The sequence below is a fragment of the Amphiura filiformis genome, chromosome 9 (assembly GCF_039555335.1).
Source record: "Amphiura filiformis chromosome 9, Afil_fr2py, whole genome shotgun sequence".
Taxonomy (NCBI): Eukaryota; Metazoa; Echinodermata; class Ophiuroidea; order Amphilepidida; family Amphiuridae; genus Amphiura; species Amphiura filiformis.
Window position 1 is genome coordinate 31,510,596 of NC_092636.1, and position 21,679 is coordinate 31,532,274.

The following is a 21,679-nucleotide window of genomic DNA, read 5'->3' on the forward strand; positions in this document are numbered from 1 at the left end:
GTGGTGAGTATACGTTTATTTTACGAGTGTTTGAGTCTTTGATTAAGCGGCTATTATTTCCCGCGGTACGATCCTTTCTTGAATGGTTGTACGGTACTGATACTGTGTATGTGTGGATTTTGACCATGTGCCCACTAGTGCGTTGTGCATGTGTATGAACTGTGAAAGTGCAGTGCATGAGTGCCCGGGTACAGTCTACAGTGTCGTTTCTTTGAAATCAATCTAGTGAATATTTTAAAACATTTCCATTTCATTTGCCCATTTCAAGCAGCCACCATATCGCAAGAGTGTAACAGACAACAGTGTGAACAGAACTGACAGAGGATTGTTTTTGTAAAAGCTTTAATACCAACCAAACATTAAACAAATCAAAATGTCATCAGGTGGTAAGTAATTTGTATGCTGTAAATCTTGAAATGGTTGTAAAGCTCATCCATGAGCTATATACATTTTAGGCATTGCATACGTACGTACATGATAAAAAAAAATAAAGCGCTGCATGGCTGATAGTGATGATTTATTTCTTTAAGTTATACCATTTTCATTTTTTATCAAAATTATATGGCAGGATGATGGTATGATAGGCCAATTCGGTCAAAATGACATGAATGTGGTGGTGCAATGTAGTCCGAATAATCAGACCCAGAACAAATTATTAATTTCTGACATTATCGTACTGGGTCTGAACTGTTTTCATTCAAATCTTGATGGCAAATTGGACAATAGAAGCACATGGTGCTACTTCACAGTTTTTAATCCCCTATTCATGTTGCGTGAATCCCCGCGTGAATCACTGATTTAGTCTCTATTCAGCATCGAAGTGGTTACGTAATTCTCTTGGTTACCGGATCACGCTACTTTGGTATGCCTTCGAGTGCCATATACTTTATGTGGTGATCATTTCGATCGTGGTTCATTACTCTAGCGCGTGATCCCGTTGACATAGTAACATTACGTAACTTCGATACTGAATTGTGGACCATCCTTTTGATACTTGAGTATTTGGACAAGCGGAACAGGTTTGACAGGCCCCTTTGTCTACCTCTCTGTTTGTAAACAAACGAGGAGGTCGAAATCGTCCTCCTCGCCGAATACGAAAGTCGTGCAATGATGAATGATTCAGGAGGCTCATTCAATCATCATGCATCATGATGATGAGATGATCATGTTAATTTCTATTGCTGTTTTAGTGTTATTAAATACTTAAAGGAGTATTTCGTGATCTGACCTACATGTAGCATCCTCTTTTTATGACATTTTTCAGTATAGATTATATCCACGAAAAAAGTTTATTCCGAAAATTTCAGTTGATTCCGATTTTGCGTTTGCTTTTGCGAGTTTTATGCATGATGATTATATGTGTATATTACACTGCTCCAGATGAATCAGTGTGTTGTTTGTAATTTATTTCGGTCTGTGTGGGGAATTCTGGTATACCAGAACGAAATAAAATTTCACTAAACAAATTAATCTGCATGCTGCAAGAAATGTTTTGTAGGTTTTCAAATTCCAGTGATAGGGACCGTTCACAAACACTTGTAAGGGGGGGGCCTGATGCAAAAGGGGGCCCTGAAAATTTTGACCCTCCTAAGGGGGGGGCCCTGAAACTTTTTTTGAGAAAAGTGGGGGGGATGATGCTGTGGATCACGAAATGCCCTTTTAATATATCTGGATGCATATCCACTCAGTGTGTCATCAGGACATTCATCATTCATGTTCATGGGTGGCAACAGGCGCTGGATTCAGGAGGGGGGGTGGGCCCAGGCCCCCCCTCCCAAAAAAAAAAAAAGAAAAAGGAGAGAAGAGAAGAGAAAGAGGAAAAAGGAGAGAAAAGAAGGAAAAGGTTAAATTACACATATAGGGCCATGCCTAAATCGCAGTCGGGTCAATCTATATAGGTCTGTGATTATTTTGCTTGAAGGCGGGTCCTCTGCCCAAAAGCATGTGAAAATTACGGCAGGCCCGCCGATATGTAGGGCCCGTCCACACGCTTTTGTCACCAAAGTCAGTAGGCCTATTACGACGGACTCCGTGATGACTTCAATTCAACATCGATCCACGCGTGCTTTAATTGCGAATCTCAAGTCTTAGGCGTAGATTAAAGTGTCAGTGTAACATTTAAAATTTTACAAATTGAGTTCGGGCCCTTTTTTGTTTTAAAAAGCAATGATATAATAGTGTACAAATGGTGCACCAAATGGCTTCAATTGGACGGTCATTTTGAAAAATTTCCAAACTTAGACTTAGACTCAGACACCCCCTGCATACATACACACAAAGTGCCCGTTTTCGTGTCTGTATTTAACACCCACCACTTGATGTTTAAACCAATAATTCATACAATAACAGTGAAAAAAGTGGCTTCAATTGGCCTATCATTTCATAAATGTGATATTTTCGGCTTTTTCAAACTAAAATTTTACACAATACGGTATATGGTAATAGTGCCAAAATGGTCCACCAAATGGCTTCAATTAGGTCTTCATTTTGCAAAAGTTTCTCACTTCTGAGGGGGCACATCCCCCCTCAGCCACCCCCTGCGTACGCAACTTTATGTTTACATCTAAAGCAATATCGGATAATTTATAAAGGTCAAAACTTGTCCACGAATGACTTCATTTGGGCCGTCATTTACGCAAATTTTCGCCTTTTCAAACATAAAATTTTACACAATAATATAGTGCAAAAATAGTCGACCAAATGGCTTCAATTAGGTCTTAATTTTACAAAATTTTCTCATTTCTGAGGGGGAACATCCCCCTCAGACACCCCCTGCCTGCGCAACTTTTATGGGTACATAATTATAAAACAATAATTCAGACAATAAAAGTCTAAACTTGTCCACAAATGGCTTCAATTGGGCTGTCTTTTTGCAAATTTTAGGCTTTTTCAAACTAAAATTTTACACAATAATAGTGTCTAGTTAGTGAATTGTCTAGTTACTTCTTTTTTTTTTTTTTAGATGCTCCAGGGAAAAAACTGAATGAAGGCAAGACCAAGATTGTGTATGAACTGCCCAACAATCAGGTGTTACTCCAGTCCAAAGATCGTATCTCTGCCAACAATGCACAGAAGGTAAACGACTTGGAAGGAAAAGCGGCCATTTCAACAGCGACAGCCTGTAAAGTATTTGAATATCTGGACAAAATCGGTAAGTATTATGTTGCTCAAGAAATCTATAGCTTCACATTCTAGGTAAAGACCATTGCATTCAAAATCTAGTCCGATTCGATGAAGCATGACACTGTGTTAGCAATGGAAGTTCATAAGTAAACACAGACGATCACGACAGGCGATTGCATAAAAAATGTTTATGGGTCGCTGAAACAAAGAATTATATTAATTAAATCATCTAATTTATAATTAATAAAGGACAAAGAAAGATAAAAGCAAAAGTATGCTTCATTTAGTTAAACAATAGTATTCCCTGTTGTGTACAAAAATATAACTCTATACGACAATGCAAATCAGGATCAATTCATGGACTACATTGTACATTGTAAGTGCACAGGGAAATGTTGAGTATGTAAATTAAATGGAACAGCCAAAATGCCAATGGGTATGTAACTGAACTACATGTAGAACAGCCTTAAATTGATATCGATATCAATATTGATGTCACAGATTTGATTTGTCACGTGATCGTCAAACCTGTACTAGAAGGTGTCAGTTCTACAGGAACTGACACAAAAATTGTCATCGCTTTTGGAGCCAAAATATGATTTCACCAATTTGTCAATCACATTTTTATCATCTTTTTCTCACTCCAGGCATCAAATCACATTTCATCAAGAAACACAGTGACACAGCCTTTGTATGCCTCAATTGTGACATGATCCCAATAGAGTGGGTGACAAGACGCATTGCTACAGGGTCATTCCTCAAGCGCAATCCCGGGGTCAAGGAAGGTCACCGCTTTGCCCCACCTAAACTGGAAATTTTCTACAAGGTAAATATGATACGATGTGTTCTCTGTATTCCAGAAAAATCCAGCACTGTTTTGGGTTTTGTTTGTTTTGTTTTTGGATGAAAAAATATATTAAATATTGTCCTGTTTTGCTAAAGAGCTTTGTCAGCTCAAAAAACATATTAATCATCTTACACGTAAGCAGGCCTTGCCGTTTGAGGCGAGCGTTACGTTTTTCCACTCGCCATAGACACTGAATATCACTCGCTGCGATTCTCCCAAAATCAGCCATCGAATCAGCCAATTCAGCATCCAATCGATTCTATTCTTGCCAGCGGAGAAAGTCTCAAATTGTAGCGCGCTATGCCCGCATTTCAACATAAATACATCGATACCGTTTTAAGACCAAAGTTCTGCTTGATTACTAGTATACCCAAATAAGTGGTGTAAATTCGACCACTCGCCTTGAATCATGCTAGCGAGTGATTAACCACTCACCTTTAAAATCTAGACGGCAAGGCCTGCGTAAGAAAACATACATACCAATCATGTGAAATTAAAAAATCTATTCAGAGCCACATGCTTCACATCTTAATAAGGTTCCGGTATGAAAGTCACTTGTCAGTTTCAGTTTCCAGTTTCAAATTCAGTATTTTCAAAAAAACACCTTTTCTGTAACCCATGATTTATACAAATACTTACAAGAAGAAATCATTTATAAATACGGGTTTTCATAAATGCATTCGGAGATCTGGTCTTGTGAAATAGCCTTTTTGTTCTATATTTCTTTGTACAAATCAAAGATGGCAGTCATGGAAGAAAAATTGTGAACAAATTTGACAAAAAAATGTATCACCAAATTTTGACAGCTTGTTATTTAAGTCACAAAACATGTAATAAAGTTGATTTGTAGTGACGATTTTTTGTGCGAGGTTTCCGAATTTTGCATCCAAGTCCCAAAAAAGGGCAAAATTCGGAAACCTTGCATAAAAATTTGTCACTACAGATCAACTTAATTACATGTTGTCAAAATTACAAGTTGTCAAAATTTGGTGATAAACTTTTTACACATGAGACTCATCCATGTGCTCAGTTTCCCATGGAGTATTAGGCATATGAACTATGTGACTGTTAATGACTGCTAGCTGAAGTAAAAGCTACAGTATATCTGCATCAAAATTAGATTTTACTGCAAATGTTCTCTAAATTCCAAGTTATATTGGATGAGTCAAGTTTTGTTTATTATAATAACAATATTGAACCAATTTCATGTGCAATTTTAAGATATTACCATGGTCATTGCAGAGTACATTGTGCATAGGCCTACGGTACTGCATAATTCTGAATCCGATTAAAGAGGGTCTAAATTTCATCATCCAATATGCACCCCTAAATAGTAATAAAAATTTTATGAAATTGCACATGGAATTAGATAAATATATATATATTATTACTCACCTAATATATATCTTGGAATTTGGAGAAAATTTACATTAAAATCACTCTTTTATACAAATAACCTGTATATTTCACTTTAGCTTGCTTTGGAGGGAAAACTATAGGTATCTCAAATCATAAAGTTGGCTACAGTAGATGGGTAGTTGATTGACCAAGTTATAGATTTATTGATGGATATTTAGGGGTGCATATTTGGACTTCATCAAAACATGTTTTTGCCAAAATTACAAACAGGCTAATATGAGGTACTACTGATGCACAGTGTGTGCACTCAAGTCAAATCCATTGGTCAGTGTAGTGAGATGGGTGTACATGTATGTGTTCATTCTTGCATGGTAAACATAAAAGGTGTCCAAAGGAATGAGTCATCCCTACCATTAGTATATATATATTGTTGTCTCATTTATCAAATGTGGTAAATTTTCCGGATTCCCAGCACTATAGACGATTCCAATTTCATGCATTCCTACACCTCAGTGATAGCCATGGCTGGGTCCCCGTAGTGTATATCCCACCTAAAATGTGAAATGATGAGTCCTTGGCGGGAACTTTTAACTGCATTCCATTACCTGTGTTACACACAGACAAAAGAATGATGAAGGTTTACAACACAATACAATATAACATCAATTTTTTAAGCGGCTTTAATCCACCCAATTGGGCAGTCACAACACCAGCTTGGTGCACTGGGGACCCAGTAATGGCCGACCAAATCCTGACCATGACTTGGCACGTTGGATTCGTCTATACCCACCCAAACTGATATAAAGAACGCCCCTTCTCCTTTTCCTGGTTGGTATTGACTTTCTGTTATCTCCATAGGATGATGCAGCTGGTGATCCCCAATGGTCATTTGAGCAACTCATAGCAGCTGAGCTTACCCATGGTGGAGTGACCATTGGTCAACATGAGATCGATGTCATGAGCAAGATGACAGTCACCATCTTTGAGGTACTGGAAAAGGCATGGTCGGCTCTCGACTGCAGTCTGATTGACATGAAGATTGAATTTGGGATAAATTCAACAGGTAGGTTGTACAGGGTGTCCCTGAAAGAACTATATCGTCGGAAACGTAATTGTTTAGGTTATACTATCACATACTTTTTGAATTTTGACAATTGACCATTCCGTTCTTGAAATAAAAGAATTTTACGAATCTCCCTCATTTTCAAGCCTTTCCACAGATTCAAATATCAATCGATGATCTATATAGTATAGTGCTAAGGTCATCTTGATTTAATAATTAAATCTCAAAGCCCCAGCATGCTCATGCATTAGTAAAATTGCCAGTTTTTTTCGTGTTATTCCCACTGGATCAAGTAATTTTTTTTTACGATGGTTTTTTTAAAAACAAGAACGCCACCCCAAGTAACATGCCATACGCAAATGTAGTTCTTGCTCCGGTTTAACTATTTCTAACCATCACCTCCTAAAACCCCTAACCTAAACCCTAACCCTGACCTATACTAAAAATATGCTCAAATCCTTAGAAACTTGCAAAGTTCTGAAAAATTACGATCACACGACGTGACAATGTAAATGTTGTGAGTAGTGCCAATTGGTGCAAAATTCAGCACCACAAATGTTGATGTGTGCTACTAATTTACCGCTATTTTGTCCTACATTAAAACATTACCGTAAGTAAGGAGTACAAAAAGTTGACTTTTTATGTGTTGAGGAAACTCAATGTGTTGAGGAAACTCAATATTTACTCGGCATGACATGAAAATTAGTTAAATGATGATCTTTTCTCTGGTATACCGATATGAAATCGCTAATCGGACAGTAAAATTTCTGCACATGGGGAATTCCCAGTGACGTGTTCTAGATCTACAAGTAGAGTCGATTGTCCCGCTATTTCGTTCGCAGAGCCGTTGCACACTGTTTCAACAGATCGGTATTCAGAGCGAACGATGTGATACAGTTCTTGGAGTATTTATTTTTGACATTTTGTTTGAAATGATTGCCAATTGTTTGTGCCGAAAATGTAATCTTTCTTGGACACTACGATGCTTTATCATTCAAAAAAAAATGCACTAGCGTGTAGCACTAAATCTCATTTTAAAAGCTATGCGTGCGGGGTCCTGAGTAGACTTCTCCGTAGTCCACTTACCAACTGTGCACAGTGTTGCCAAAACTTTTCAGCGCCAAGGCGCGGCGCATTGACTCGCCGGACATTCTTCGTATTCAGAATGCAATTCGATATGTCTGATGTGCTCTCATGTCCCACAAAAATACCATTGAAACGCTCAAAACACTCATTCCAGATACCTTAACTAGTGTAATTTTATGATGCAATTTTATCAGTTTCGCCGTCAAGCAATGATTTGCATAGTCTAATTTTCAAAATTTGAGAAAATTTACTAATAAATGAATACTTGTTAAGGTTCAACAATTAGTTTCATGGAACTGGGTGATCGGTGCATTACATCGGCGGATGAAGGAAAAATTGGATGATGCCGATCACCACCGATAAGCTAATAATGGGCCCGATTCAGAAACTACCATTTTCATCGGCCAGTCTCTATTATGAAAGGAGGTAGTTTACAATACCCATGGGGTTAAAATTATATTGCCATTTATCGTCTGTAGGTGAGATCGTTCTTGCTGACATCATCGACAGTGATTCCTGGAGACTGTGGCCATCTGGTGATCGTCGCCTGATGGTGGACAAGCAGGTCTACAGAGAGATGAAGGACATTACCAAGGAAGGATTGGAACTAGTCAAACGCAACTTCCAGTGGGTTTCGCAGAAATTAGATGTGAGTTTTCTCACACTTTTTCTTTGAAGCTCTTATTTATTTATATATTTATTTATTTATTATTTAACCTGGGGCAATCAATGCACTGGCACTGTTGGCACTGTTCTCCCTTGGTTCCCAGGTGGCACAAAAGCCATATATAATACACAATAAAAACGGCATATAAAACATTGTATCATACGATTGCACACATTACAACAACTTACAACAAGAACAATAAAATAAAATAAAAAAACCATTTAAAACATAGGTCATATGATTGCACAATACATCAAAAGCATCAAGGAAATATACATAGGAACAATAGAGAAATGGAAAACATTTTTTTTAATGACAAAACACAATGGATTAAGGTGTCTGGGGGCCAAAGCTGGAGCAACGTCAGGCCTAACCCAGCATATCCAAGAACCAGAAAACAAGCACAGGGACAGTACTGAAAGAAAAAGAACATCCCTGAGTCCAAGACATGCTACATGTTTTGATGTTTCATGAGCATTGAACATTGTATTCTGCAACTAAAAGTACAGCAATGTTCCATCTATGATCAACCACTGTTTCACCATTGCATCAGACCTGCCCCTTCATAGGTGGAGAATTATTTGAAGGCTTGTGCTTTTAATGGCCACTACATGCAAATAGAAGTGTCAAATCTGTAGGTTTGGTACAAGAAGGCCCGGGGGGGGTTCTCAACTTTGGTTTTGGTAGGGACGTGCCGCTGAGATTTTGGAAGTGGACCCATAAATATACCAATTTTTCAAGAAATTTGGACCCATTGATATACCAAAAGTCAAAATTTTCGGCCGAATTTTAACCAAAATTGTCTTAGTTTTTACAAATTTTCCCAAAATTTTGGGAAAATTTTGGCTATATTAAGGAAAAATTGGGCTGTTTTCCGAAAAAATTGAGAAAATTTTGAAAAAAGGACCCATTCATATACCAAAATAGGCTTTGAAAAAGGGGTCATTGATATACCAGAAGGCCGAAAATGCTACCCATGTTTGCGGCACGTCCCAGTATGGTCATTTGTACTGAGTACCCCCCCCCCCCGGCAAGAAGGCCTCATCTGCAATAGCCACAAGGTGTCATTAAATGTCTACTGGGCAGCTATAACAGATAGGGCAGACCTATAGAATGTATACAATATGGGATGCTATGCTATTGTAGATAGAGCCTTCTCACACCAACCCATTGTTATACTACCTTACAGGACTTCATTCCCAAACCAAAAGGTATGGCTGTTGTGTTGATGGGATCCGCTTGGGACCAGGCCCATGGGGAGAAGATTCGCAATGAATGCAAGAAATTTGGTTTTGTCTGCGAAATCCGAGTGACTTCAGCACATAAGGGAACGACAGAGACATTGCATATCCTGGCTGAATATGAATGTAAGTGTATATTTGGTGTCAAATTCAATTCAGGAATACTATTTATCAGCATTCTTTCACACTCTTAATGTTGGTTCTAGCGTGTGTACAGTAAACATGGAAATGGGGTTCTGATTGGCCAATTGAATCGCATCATGAAATATTGACATCTCATTCCTACATAGGATTGTGTGACCTACAATCCCCGAAATATGTCCTTGAAACGCTTTAGGCATCTTGAATGAAATCAAAAGTGTACTTTTAATGTGGATAAAAATGTTGAATATTTGGAATTAGAAGAAAGCTGGGCCACCAATTAACACTTTTCCCTTCCCCCCCCCCATCATTCAATGTTGCGACACTTTGGAGACACGCTGAACACATTTGCACGTTTCAACATTGCACGGGGGAGTGGGGGGACTTATTTTCCCCTAAAGACACTTTAATGTTTCAAGACATATTTCGGGGATTGTAGTTGGTTTTTGCAAAAAGATGTTGCTGAGAATTATAGTTTGTGTGTGTTTGTTTTAAATTTGTTATTCTTTGTGCTATAATTGTTTGGTATTGCAGTTGATATTTACATTGCGTTGGTTGAAAAGGTTGATGTTGTCCAAGAAAAAGCTTGACCAAATTTCAGTTGACTCTTTGATTACAGCCCTAGGTTAAATGTCCGCTATCTTGAATATCATATAACATTCGCTATGTCAAAGGTCCGCTATGTCAAAGATAAATAAGGTTCGTTATGTTGAATGAAATAAGGTTCCCTATGTCAAATCTAACCTCTGACCTGGGCCTTATCCCTAGCCCTATTTCACATTTGACAGAGCAAACCTTATTTCAGATTCGTCCTAGCAACCCTTATTTCATATTTGAAATAGCGACCCTTATTTTTCAACATAGCTAGCCTTATTTCATTAAGGAAAATTCCAGTTCAACATAGCAACCCTTCGAAATAGTCTGCGTACACAGCCTTTTATCATATACAAATATTGACTGCTATGAGGGGCATGGTTAAAATTATAGGCCAGCGGTGATCTCAAAACCATGACTGCCCGAGGAGTAGTCGAGGGCATAGTCATGGTTTTGAGATCACCATGGGCCTATAATTTAACCATGCCCCTCATAGCAGTCAATATTTGTTTTATATACCAAATCTTAAGATTCTTGTCATCTGTTTGGTTAAAAGCATCGATTTTGGGAAGAGAAATGAATAGTTTCAATGCGAACAGTGCATATTACAATCTGCGATTTTCCGCGTAATTATAGTGCGCGAAAACATTAACATGTGCATAATATCAGTTTACTCTGGGAACAAAGCACACGCAGAACTATGCCCGGGGAATAGTTACTTTTGCGGGCATATGCCCGCGCTTTTAACCAATCAGATGACGGGAATCTTTAGATGAGGTATATAATAATAATTATGAACTAGTTTTTTGAAGAAAATAAAATAAAAAATGCTATGTTTAATTATGTCAAATGTTATGATTTCAGCAAGGTTTTTACTTTTCAATTTGCAGCCTTGGGTATTCCTATAGTGTTCATTGCAGTAGCAGGACGTAGCAATGGCTTAGGACCTGTGTTGTCTGGTAACGCCTCATTCCCAGTCATTAACTGCCCACCTGTTAAGCCTGACTGGGGTACTGAAGACATCTGGTCATCGCTTCGTCTCCCTTCAGGCAAGTTATGAAATACCACCGTTAACCCAACTATAGGGCCTTTTAAACACACTGTACCCGAGAACTGCTAAAACTCAGTGACCGCTCCACCCAAAAAAGACCCTATGAATCATGGTGCCTTGAAAAGAGTAACTGCCAAGTTACTTGAAATCATGATGTAATCACTCCATATTTGGAACAGCTATGTACTCTGATGGGCCCACCAAAACAGTAATGGGACCGCCTGCTGGTATCTGTCTACAATGGATTTGGCTGTCCTGATTAGGTCTGCCCAGGGATCCCATAGCTGACCTGGTCCAAAATGGTACATGATTTCTTGTTTTCACTTCTGATTTTATTCAAGATCTGTGTTTTATAGATGAGATGAGAGTAATTTTATTCACTTCATGTAATTGATATGAAATGTAGGCCCTATAAAAAAAGCACAACAAAATGGTTAATTATTGCCTTATTTTTCTGCTTCACATATATCAACATCAGCCATATTAGTCATGTAATAAAGCCAAAAAATATTTTTTTAAGAGTGTCTCTTGTGCATAAAAGTATTGGAAACTCGAAACTTGTTTTCTGGAAGAAGGAAGCACTTTTTATTAAAAGTGTAGAACAAGCCAGGAGCTTTGATATGTTCTTTTTCCCCTCTGAAATGCTGTTTCCTGTAGTATAATTTGTGTAGAAACCCTCTGGCTTCAGGGGGCTATGCCCCCTTGACCCCCACCAGGGGCCCTTAAGTGGATCCCCGGCCGTGAGGGCCGAGACTCCGGTCGCTTCGCTCCCTTCGTTCGCAATGACTCCTATTTCTGGGTTCCAGAGGTTGGCAGGTATGGTAGTCTAGAAATTATTTTCCTCCATGCCTGAACAAAAATGGTAGTGATTCCGGATCATTTGTTTTTCTTATAATAAGAAACGGTTTGTTTACAATTTGTCATGATGATTGAACTTTCTGAATGCAGCAGAAAAGCAGGCGTGCCCTGTGGTTAGTTTGCATCTTCAACATACAAAATCATTTCAAAAGTTAGGTCTTTGTAACTAATAGGAAACTTTCTTTGCTTAAGGATACGATACATGATTCACCGACAAGTGACTCATTTCGGTGTGCGATCATGAATTTTGAAGAAAAAAAGTTCCCACAGGCTTCGTTGGGACTCGAACCAGCGATTTTAAACTTCCTTCGATTACGACGTCTAGCGCTTTACCGCTCGGCCACCGTGGCAGTTGAGCGGATGAGTGTAATGATAAAAGATAAATCTCATAATGCCATCTTTTAGCCTTTTGTTTACTAAAAAAGACGCGTTTTGTAAAGATAGATTAGCCGTTTTATGCATAAATAGCACGAACGTTTGGGAATGGTTTTGAAACAAATAATAAAGACACTGATGTGATGATGAAATTGCGTAAGTCGGGAATTATCTGCGTCGCAATGTTTTGTTTTGGTTTTAGGAATTTGACCTTAAAATTTACGACTTAATGACATTATCATTCGAAATCAACAAAAGATATTTCAACACTATATGTCCTCATTCTTTCTCTAGAATGTTTTGTACATGGCTCAAAATAAGCTAAGGTGTCATAAAAGTGTAACACACAATTATTTTTCCAGCTCTTTTCTTTTGGTCTCCAACCAGGTTTAAATTATAGTATGCACATATATCGTTCATAATACACTAAAAGAAAGATAAGTTATAGACCATTTACTTCACAAATTTAATTTTCTAGCCCTTACGTCGTTATATTTGACAGACACAATTTTGATGATTTTCTGCAATCAAATAAAAATTTATAAAGTATTACATAAGGTATTTTGTGGTTATTTAGGTGTAGGAACTACAGCAACTGATTGTGGAAAAAATGTGTCCAAATATTACAATATGGAGGATAAATTGTTATAAATAAAATATGTGTGTCTGTGAAGCCATACACCGTGAGCTAGACGTCTGTCAAATGTAACATACAGAATAATAATTTGGCAAAAACAGTAGTTCAAGATGGGAAATTGAATAAAGATCACATGCAGTTTATAAATCACATGTTTTAAAACACTTTTATAAACTCTAAACTATCATCATAATGTGAACATCAAGTGATTTTTTATTTTTTAAAAACATATTATGTATGTGTTACTTTTGACAGACGCATACAAATCTTATGTATGTTACTTATACAAATGTTTGACAGACAACACTTAACAATGGATTGTGTCATCAAAAAGCTTCTCCTCACAAAGTGATAGTGCCACAAAGCTAGGTGGAGCTAAATGCTATGTCATGTAGCATAATTAGCTGTATCACCCTAGTTTAGCAGGAATTACAGCACCGTCTTGCGTATGTTACTATTTGACAGACATTTCAAGAAAAATTTTAAAATTGTTATATGTTCAAAAAAGATGGCCGCCACTTACAAATTGATTATAATATGGAGAAATGAAGTTATTTACAATAGATTTACCCTTTAGTTTATGCTTCAAGTCTTTGTTTATAAAAACTGAGGGACTTCAAAATCAATCAAAAGTTTGACAGACAATAGTAACATACATAAAGGCAAACTTTTAAATCCTTTTTTGATCTGTTAACTTATAATTCATAATGCCTCTTTCTGTTTTTTGATTGGTTTACTGCACTATTTTGGGAAACAGGTCACATGAATTTCTATAAGGATCCATAAAAAAAATTAAAAGCTGTTGAAAAAAGGCGTCTCTTGGCATGTTACAAATAAAAGTGTAAAAATAGGCATTTTTACAGCTATTTTTTATTATTTTTATTATTTAGAGTGAAAGGATTTTACTTAAATTGTGTATGCTATGTCTTTACTACCTAAACTTGCCACTAAACTAGCAAATATTCCATTTCCATAATTATTATTTTTTTAAAAAGATGTCAAAATATATGGCTATAATATGACACCTTAGCATATTTTGAGCCACATGTATGTGAAATAGCTTCAACAATGGTTCGCTGCATAATGGTAAAAATAGCCTTGACCTAAAAAAGGGCGAGAGGTACCATATTTACAGATTCAGGCTAAATTTAAAATTGATATAAAAGCGTTTGTTTTTTGATCGATTACAAAAATTAATTTTTGTCGTATAAAGAAATTGTATCTGGCATGAATTACACCACAGTTTTTAGTCCTAGGGCTCTTTGACTTCTTCAAATATTTTTTTTAATGATAGAGTGAATCCCCTGGCCCTCTATAATTACGCACAAAAGATCGAGTCCCCTTTTTGTTGCTTTTTGTATGTAAACGCAGTAAGTACCAACATTGTTTGCCCTTTTCTGCTAATCCTTTTCTCCCTTTTATGTTTTACTAACCAATCACAGGCTGTGTAATTACACACAAACTGTAGTTTCTTGATTTCATATGTGCTGTGATACCACAAGGTGCAATTTTTGTTCCTACAATAATGTGTTATAATCTTCTTTTGCTACAGGTTTGGGTTGCAGTACTGTCATGTCTCCAGAGGGGGCTGCATGGTGTGCAGCGCAGATGTTGTCCCTCAATGACCATGTCATCTGGAGTACTATCCGTGCTCGCCAGACCAATACATGGATCAAACTGAAGGATGACGATCGTAAAGTCCAGGAAGCCCTCAATGCTAACGGGGCCCATTAAATCATTTGTTCGGATATTTGTGACTGAACACTACGAATCAGCCATAAAGTCGACCCTGGTCAATTTTGTTTTATTTCGTGTTTAGAAAATATATATCATAATCTTTAAAATAGTATATCATTTGACTTCAAACGATATCCAGAAGCGGGGTTATGGTTTGTTGAACTCTGCTCCTTCAACAAAATGGTACCTTTTTCGGTTCTACATTTGTCTCTTTTTCCACATTGCTTTATAATAGTCATAATATGCGGTCATTTCAAATCATCCCCAAGTCAAGGAGGTTCAGGAATGTACTCGCATTGTTAATTGTTGGTTATACATACTAGACAAAATACAATGAACAGGATTTAGCCAAAGCAAACAAAGACTAGAGCTACTTAAAGAATCTATAGAAATAGGTAGAAGATTATTATCCTCTTCAGCAATAGGATTATTGATTGGTTTAAATGCTATCAAATGAGAAACTTGTCGCACCTATGAATACGACCTTCACGCACATTTTTCTTAATACAATTTGCCGACTTTCGGCTCATTCGTAGTGTACGGGCACATTTGTGGAAACCAGTGTACATGTATGCAATAATAGTATCCTAAATTGCAAACATTTTGCAGACCACTTATTTTGTTGGACAATGATCTGATGACACAAATTAAAGGAGTATTTCGTGATCCTAGCATCCTCTTTTTATGACATTTTTCAGTAGATATCCACGAAAAAAGCTTATTCCCAAAATTTCAGTTGATTCCGATTTTGCCTTTGTGAGTTATGCAGGATTATGTGTATTACACTGCTCCATAGACCAAGTGTTGTAATTTCGTTCTGGTATAGACCACTTTACATCATTGTTTATCAACAAAGGCGAGGGATTGGTCTGTCGATATGCCCGAACGAACCGCTTCATTGTTCAATGGCTTTCTTGTACTATATGAAATGTGGTGGGAGATTTAAAATACACATGCCATGAGCAGACTATGATGCGCACACACACTGCAGGGCAAAGAACAATGGAAAGTACCATAATGCGTGCGCATACTGCCAGGCAATGACGTCACATGTCAAGTGGTCTATACCAGAACAAAATTAAAATTTCACGATATCTTTGCTAAACGAAGTAATCTGCAAGAAATATTTTGTAAATAAAAATGTAGCCAGAGGTTTCCAGTGATATAAAAATCTCAACTTTTTTTGAGAAAAGTGGGGGGATGATGCTGTGGATCAGGAAATGCCCTTTTAAGTGATCAGCTAACACTACAGAATAATATAAGAAGTTATCTCAGCAAAGAAAAAAACGTTTTGGTCAAAACATAACATTTAAATGTTGGGTTATAGCCTATGACAACATTTTTATATGAAAAACCAATCTGGTCTCTAATTCAGTCTATATCGCACTGAATCACATTCAATATTCAGTCTATATGGCACTGAATCACATTCCATATTCAGTCTATATCGCACTGAATCACATTCAATATTCAGTCTATATCGCACTGAATCACATTCAATATTAGGTCTATATTGCACTGAATATACAGCATTAGTTGCGCCCTCTGTTGCACTAGAGTGGTTTCTGCACCATAGCCGAGAGTCAGTTGGCGCAGCGGTCGTTCCCTTGCCTTGCACCACTGAGGTCCCGGGTTCAAGCCCCGGCGTGGCCCAAGGACTCATGCACTTGGTTTACCCTGATTCCATGCTCGCTCTCACAGGTTTTCTCCGGGATCTCCAGTTTCCTCCAGCTTTGACAAAATTGGTGATTAGTTGTTTGGTTATCAGAAACTTCCTTCACCCAATGGAATTTGGGGAGCTGCTGTGGATGTTACAATCTAAGTTATAGGATAGGTTTGCACCAGTCTGGCTGCATAATGCCTAGTTGATGCGATCTGATAGTGATGATTCACCATGGCAGCGAAATGGGCTTTGAACACTCTCAGTTCTGTGATAAGGCACTATATAAATACCGAAATTTATTATTTATTTTATAGCAGAACTATGGGGTTCAGCTATTTAGACAATAATAAATGAGACTATCAATAAATCTGTTTTGAGGTTATAGCGCCCTCTTGATTAGAGCAGTTTCCGCACCATAGCTGAACTATGGGGTTCAGCTATTTACACAATAACTGCGCACTATCTGTTTTGAGGTTATTGCGGGAAGTCGGAAGGGTTTGTTTTAACAAGTTGAGACTAACTTTCGAGATGCACACCCCTGAACAGCGTCATCCCCAATTTCAGCCGAAACTCACACCTCCTTACGGTTCCAGCCATGATATTGTTCCGAGAACATTTTCTTTTAAAACAGATTTGTAATTCTATCTTTTTGGTCAAAAATTTTAAATGCTCAGATTTCAACGATTATTATGTTTTGATGAATCCAAGTGTGTGAAAATATTGGATCCGAAACATAATAATGATAAAATTGGATGCTTTACGCCCAATATTTATTGGTCTCGCTGTGAGTTTTAAAATATTAGACTTGACTACATAAAATTTAGGCTCAATCGATCCAATTCTATATCAAAATTGGTCACAAATTGCTTGTCATGCAAAAACAAGTTTAAAAAGGAATAGTTGTAACCATGTAGGATGTTTTGTTACCTAGGAAACATCAGTTTGAAAAAGACAGAGTCATTGTGTCGAAAGCTCACGTAAGTGAACAAAAATAGTTGTGTGTATCTGTTTAAAATTCTACCAATATCACAACATAGGTTGTGGTCAATAGGCTGTAATGAGGATTAACATTTATTGGCCAGAGATTCTCATACGACGACTAAACACTCCAAGTGGGACCCCAATATAAGGGCCCAGCAGGGCAATAAAGCAAGAGTAACCCCAAGTGGGACCCCAATATAAGGGCCCCAGCAGGGTAATAAAGCAAGAGTAACCTCAATGAACCCAAGTGGGACCCCAATATAAGGGCCCCAGCAGGGTAATAAAGCAAGAGTAACCTCAATGAACCTCATTATCAGCTATGGTCCAGAAACCACTCTAGTAAAACAGAGGGCGCTATTTATGCTGTATATTCAGTGCAATATAAACTGAATGTTACAGACCAGGATGGAATAAAACACTGCAATAACATCTTGAAATGTTATTGTTAAATGCTTTTTGACAAACATTTTAATTATAAAATAACATGTTGTACTTCGAAATTTTCAAAAATGTTAAATGTTATTAAAGCGTTTTATACCCTTCATATAACCCGACATTTAAACATTTTCTGTAAAACATTTGTATTTGCTGGGATGTTAGTTTTAGGGCTTGGTCACCCACCTTTGCACAGTATTTTTGTGAGACCTGAGAGCACATCAGACACCAACATTCTCAATATACCAGGAATGTCATTTTGATATAAAATAATTTTCATTTTTTGAAATTCACGATATAATACAAATTTTATTGCAAATTGTTAAAAATTGACATTTTGACAAATCACCCTAGCCTGTTGCAGGTTCATGAAACGTAGTGGAATGGCAACTGTCGCAAAACAAAAAATTTTTGGATCATACAGGGTTATCCTGGGGTCAAATCGCCTGTGTTGGAACTCAGGACTCATACTTGGAAGCTGAGGACTCGGAGCCCAAGGACTCGAGGACTGGATTGTGATAGATAGTTATCACTTCTATCATCTGCAACAAAAAGGGCCTGTCAAAATTTAATAGATTTTTTTAGTTTTTCACCACTGTACATCTGTCTCATATACATTATATTTATTTTCTTTGATATTTACTCCTTATAAGGGGTCATTTATTTTGTGTTCTGAATTCTGTTACTTGTTTCCAAAACAAATTGCCTGTGTCTGTATATCTTTATTTTTCAAATGCGATGTTATAAATCGGTGTACTTTTGAATTAACTGGGAAAAAAATGTAATTTAATAAATAATCATTAAATCATCAATGCAGCTACAACAGTATTGTCATCAATGAAATGCACAGTGATTGTGAATTAAACTAAAATGAATATTGTAACTTAGATGTGCTTTTATGTTTCTTTAATTTTCTGTCAATTTGTATTACCAGTGCCGCTGACAAGGGTGCATTACTCCGGGGTCCTAGGGGGTCCGTAAAAAGTGAAGAAAACATACTTATTAAACTAGAGTGGTTCTCGGCTTTCGCGGTTCTCGGCTTTTGCTGTTCTCATGTTGTGCAATTCTTAGCCGATTGGCGTGAGATGGAGAGTGGTATTGTTTGGACTTCCTGTGTGTTGTAGCTGGTTGTATATTGTTCAGAACCTTGTGTGGGTTGGACGAGTCAATGGGTGGGGGGGGGGGGCCATTTGGTTATATTGTGAAAGACTGTTTGGTTTTGAATATGGCGAAACAAATTGCTATGAAAGTGTTTGCAAAAATATAAACGCACACTGGCCACCACATTTGAATAAAATCTGAAAAACTTTCAAGTCCTGTTTGAACTTGTATTTTTTTGTATATCTATTGATCATAATGATTTAATTTCTCCCAAAAATATATTGCTCCATTTGCAGTATATAATCCCTACAACTTATAAAAGGCCAGAGTTCTAACGATTTGCAAACTGAGGTAGTAGCAAGGGGTGACACTAAATTCACGGTTGTTCTATTAGCAGCATAAAACCTATGAAAAATTCAGCTGGTTTACTAGCTAGAAAGTGAGGCCAGTTATCGATCCGATATGAATAATTCATGTTCGACCCCTTGGATCATGTTAATTGATATTGGCAAATAACGTTGTTAGTTTTGCGAACTTTGCCTGTTCAATGAGAGTATAGCGCGCCCCCAATACATCTGGGCACAAACCAAGTGAAAACGATCCAGTTTAATGAAATGGCGGACGGGTATTCCCATCAGGCACCAGTGATATGTTTTCAAAGAAAGTCTACTAGTTTGATATGAAATGACATTTTGCAATAGCAAAGTCAAAATTAGGACTTGCTGTCAATAATATGAAGGAAATATGTGACAGAGGCAAGGTGTGAAATACAAGTAGTATTTGAAGTTATAATAACCTTTGATACCCGACCTGACCTTCCATCATGTCGCCTTATTCGTCTTATGTATTTCTATTATGCTCTCAAGTAAAATAAAATACCAATCTACACTAAGCAGACAGAATGTTACTTAGCTCCCAGCATGAATTATTGATTTTATACGGAGGTAAAGAAATGCAGTGTTTGTGCAAGCCGTGCAACAATACTCCAAATATTTACAGTCAATCTGAATAGTGGTCACATGTTGACATATCATGTGTTCGGGAAATCACGTGGCAACATTTTAAGATTTCAGGCTTGTTTACTAGTTAATTGCCATTTGTACTCTTTATTAGTTATCTTTGTTAATTAACATCTATTTTAAATGCTGATAAATCGTGGTTGGCTGCCCATGATAGGCCTATCAGTTAAATTCAATGTTTTATGAATATAATTCTACCACGCAGAGGGGGTCACGCAGCAGAATTTCACATCACCTGACTTAGCTAGATTTCGAAGCTCTGCTCTTCAAATTCATGTAAATTTCAAAGTTTATACATTTAATATATTTAATACGTGTATGATACTAATTTTTTGTTATAACCAACTGGTACACGAAATATACTAGCTTATTACCTATGAGAAAGGTGATTATCAGCCTTCACTCAACAAATTGACATGCCCGGCATATGCAGCCATTCTCTGTCTGGATAACATGACTGTCGCCCTCAATACGTCTGGGCACAAATTTAAATAACAATACGCTAATTACATATCGATGCGGCCTCATGCTAATTAAAGCTGCCCCATCCAGGAGTTCATCTATGGTAGTAGTAAGAAGTACAAGAAACTATAATTATTATTACTAGGCGATTACCGGTATTTGGCGGTTTTCGGCTGTTGCAGTTACCTGGCTAATGGTGACTGTATCGGCCAATTTTATACCCATAGTTTTTACTAATTTGACCTCAGATGACCCCTGGTGACCCCAAAATGACCTTCCCAAATTTGGTTCTAAATATTGACTGTACCTACCAAGTTTGGTGTCCATGTGACAGTTTTGAGTAATTTGACCACTGAGTGACCCCGGATGACCCCAAAATGACCTTCCCAAAATTTGGCTCTAAATGTTGACTGAACCTACCACGTTTCATGCCCATATACCAGGTTTTAGTCATTTGACCTCAGATGACCCCAAAATGACCTTCCCAAAATTTGGCTCTAAATGTTGACTGCACCTACCACGTTTCATGCACATACACCAGTTTTTAGTAATTCGGCCTCGGGTGACCCCGGATGACCTTCCAAAATTTTGCTTCTAAATGTTGACTGTACCAGCCACGTTTCATGCCAATACGACAGTTTTTAGTAATTTGACCTTAGATGACTCATGTGTGACCCCGGATTACCACAAAACCTTCCAAAAATTTGGCTCTAAATGTTGACTGTACCCCACCAAGTTTCATTACCATACAACAGTTTTTAGTAATTTGACCCCAAAATGGCCTTACAAAAATGTGGCTCAAAATGTTGACTGTACCCATCAAGTTTCATGCCCATACGACAGTTTTTAGTAATTTAACCTCAGATGACCCATATAATGACTTTCCAATATGTGGCTCTAAATGTTAACTGTGCCATCCAAGTTTCATGCCCATATGAGTTTTTGGTAATTTGACCTCGGATGACCCCAAAATGGCCTTCCAAAAATTTGGCTCTAAATGTTGACTGTATCCCCAGGAGGATCACATGGTTTTGTTCCTGTTTTCCAAAACTGAAATTAAAACATTTTAGTGCAATGTCAACTAGATCCTAGAAGACACTACTGGGTATGTATAGCAATTCTCGCTATTCGCAATAAGGGCGCCGCCAGCGGTTTGCGATGTATCATGGGAAAAATCGTGATGTATCATGGGAAAAGGTCGACATCAAGTCCGCGCAATACGAATATTACCATGCTATT

General features: G+C 37.5%; 2 protein-coding genes across 2 annotated transcripts in view; both read left to right on the top strand.

Moving 5' to 3' along the window:
• LOC140160864 (xaa-Pro aminopeptidase 3-like) overlaps positions 1–21,679 on the top strand; it is a 122,977-nt gene that overhangs the window by 55,913 nt on the left and 45,385 nt on the right. The gene's annotated exons all lie outside the window — the stretch shown is intronic.
• On the top strand, positions 175–15,903 carry LOC140160865 (multifunctional protein ADE2-like). The gene is made up of 8 exons (XM_072184188.1): positions 175–386; positions 2,963–3,151; positions 3,771–3,949; positions 6,188–6,392; positions 7,958–8,127; positions 9,335–9,512; positions 11,012–11,170; positions 14,595–15,903. The coding sequence occupies exons 1-8, from the start codon at positions 374–376 to the stop codon at positions 14,774–14,776; spliced, it is 1,275 nt and encodes a 424-aa protein (XP_072040289.1). The 5' UTR covers positions 175–373; the 3' UTR covers positions 14,777–15,903.

Coding starts and splice junctions, on each gene's coding strand:
- LOC140160865 (XM_072184188.1), top strand. Junction 3,950..6,187: donor AACTGGAAATTTTCTACAAG/GTAAATATGATA, acceptor TTATCTCCATAG/GATGATGCAGCTGGTGATCC. Junction 8,128..9,334: donor GGGTTTCGCAGAAATTAGAT/GTGAGTTTTCTC, acceptor ACTACCTTACAG/GACTTCATTCCCAAACCAAA.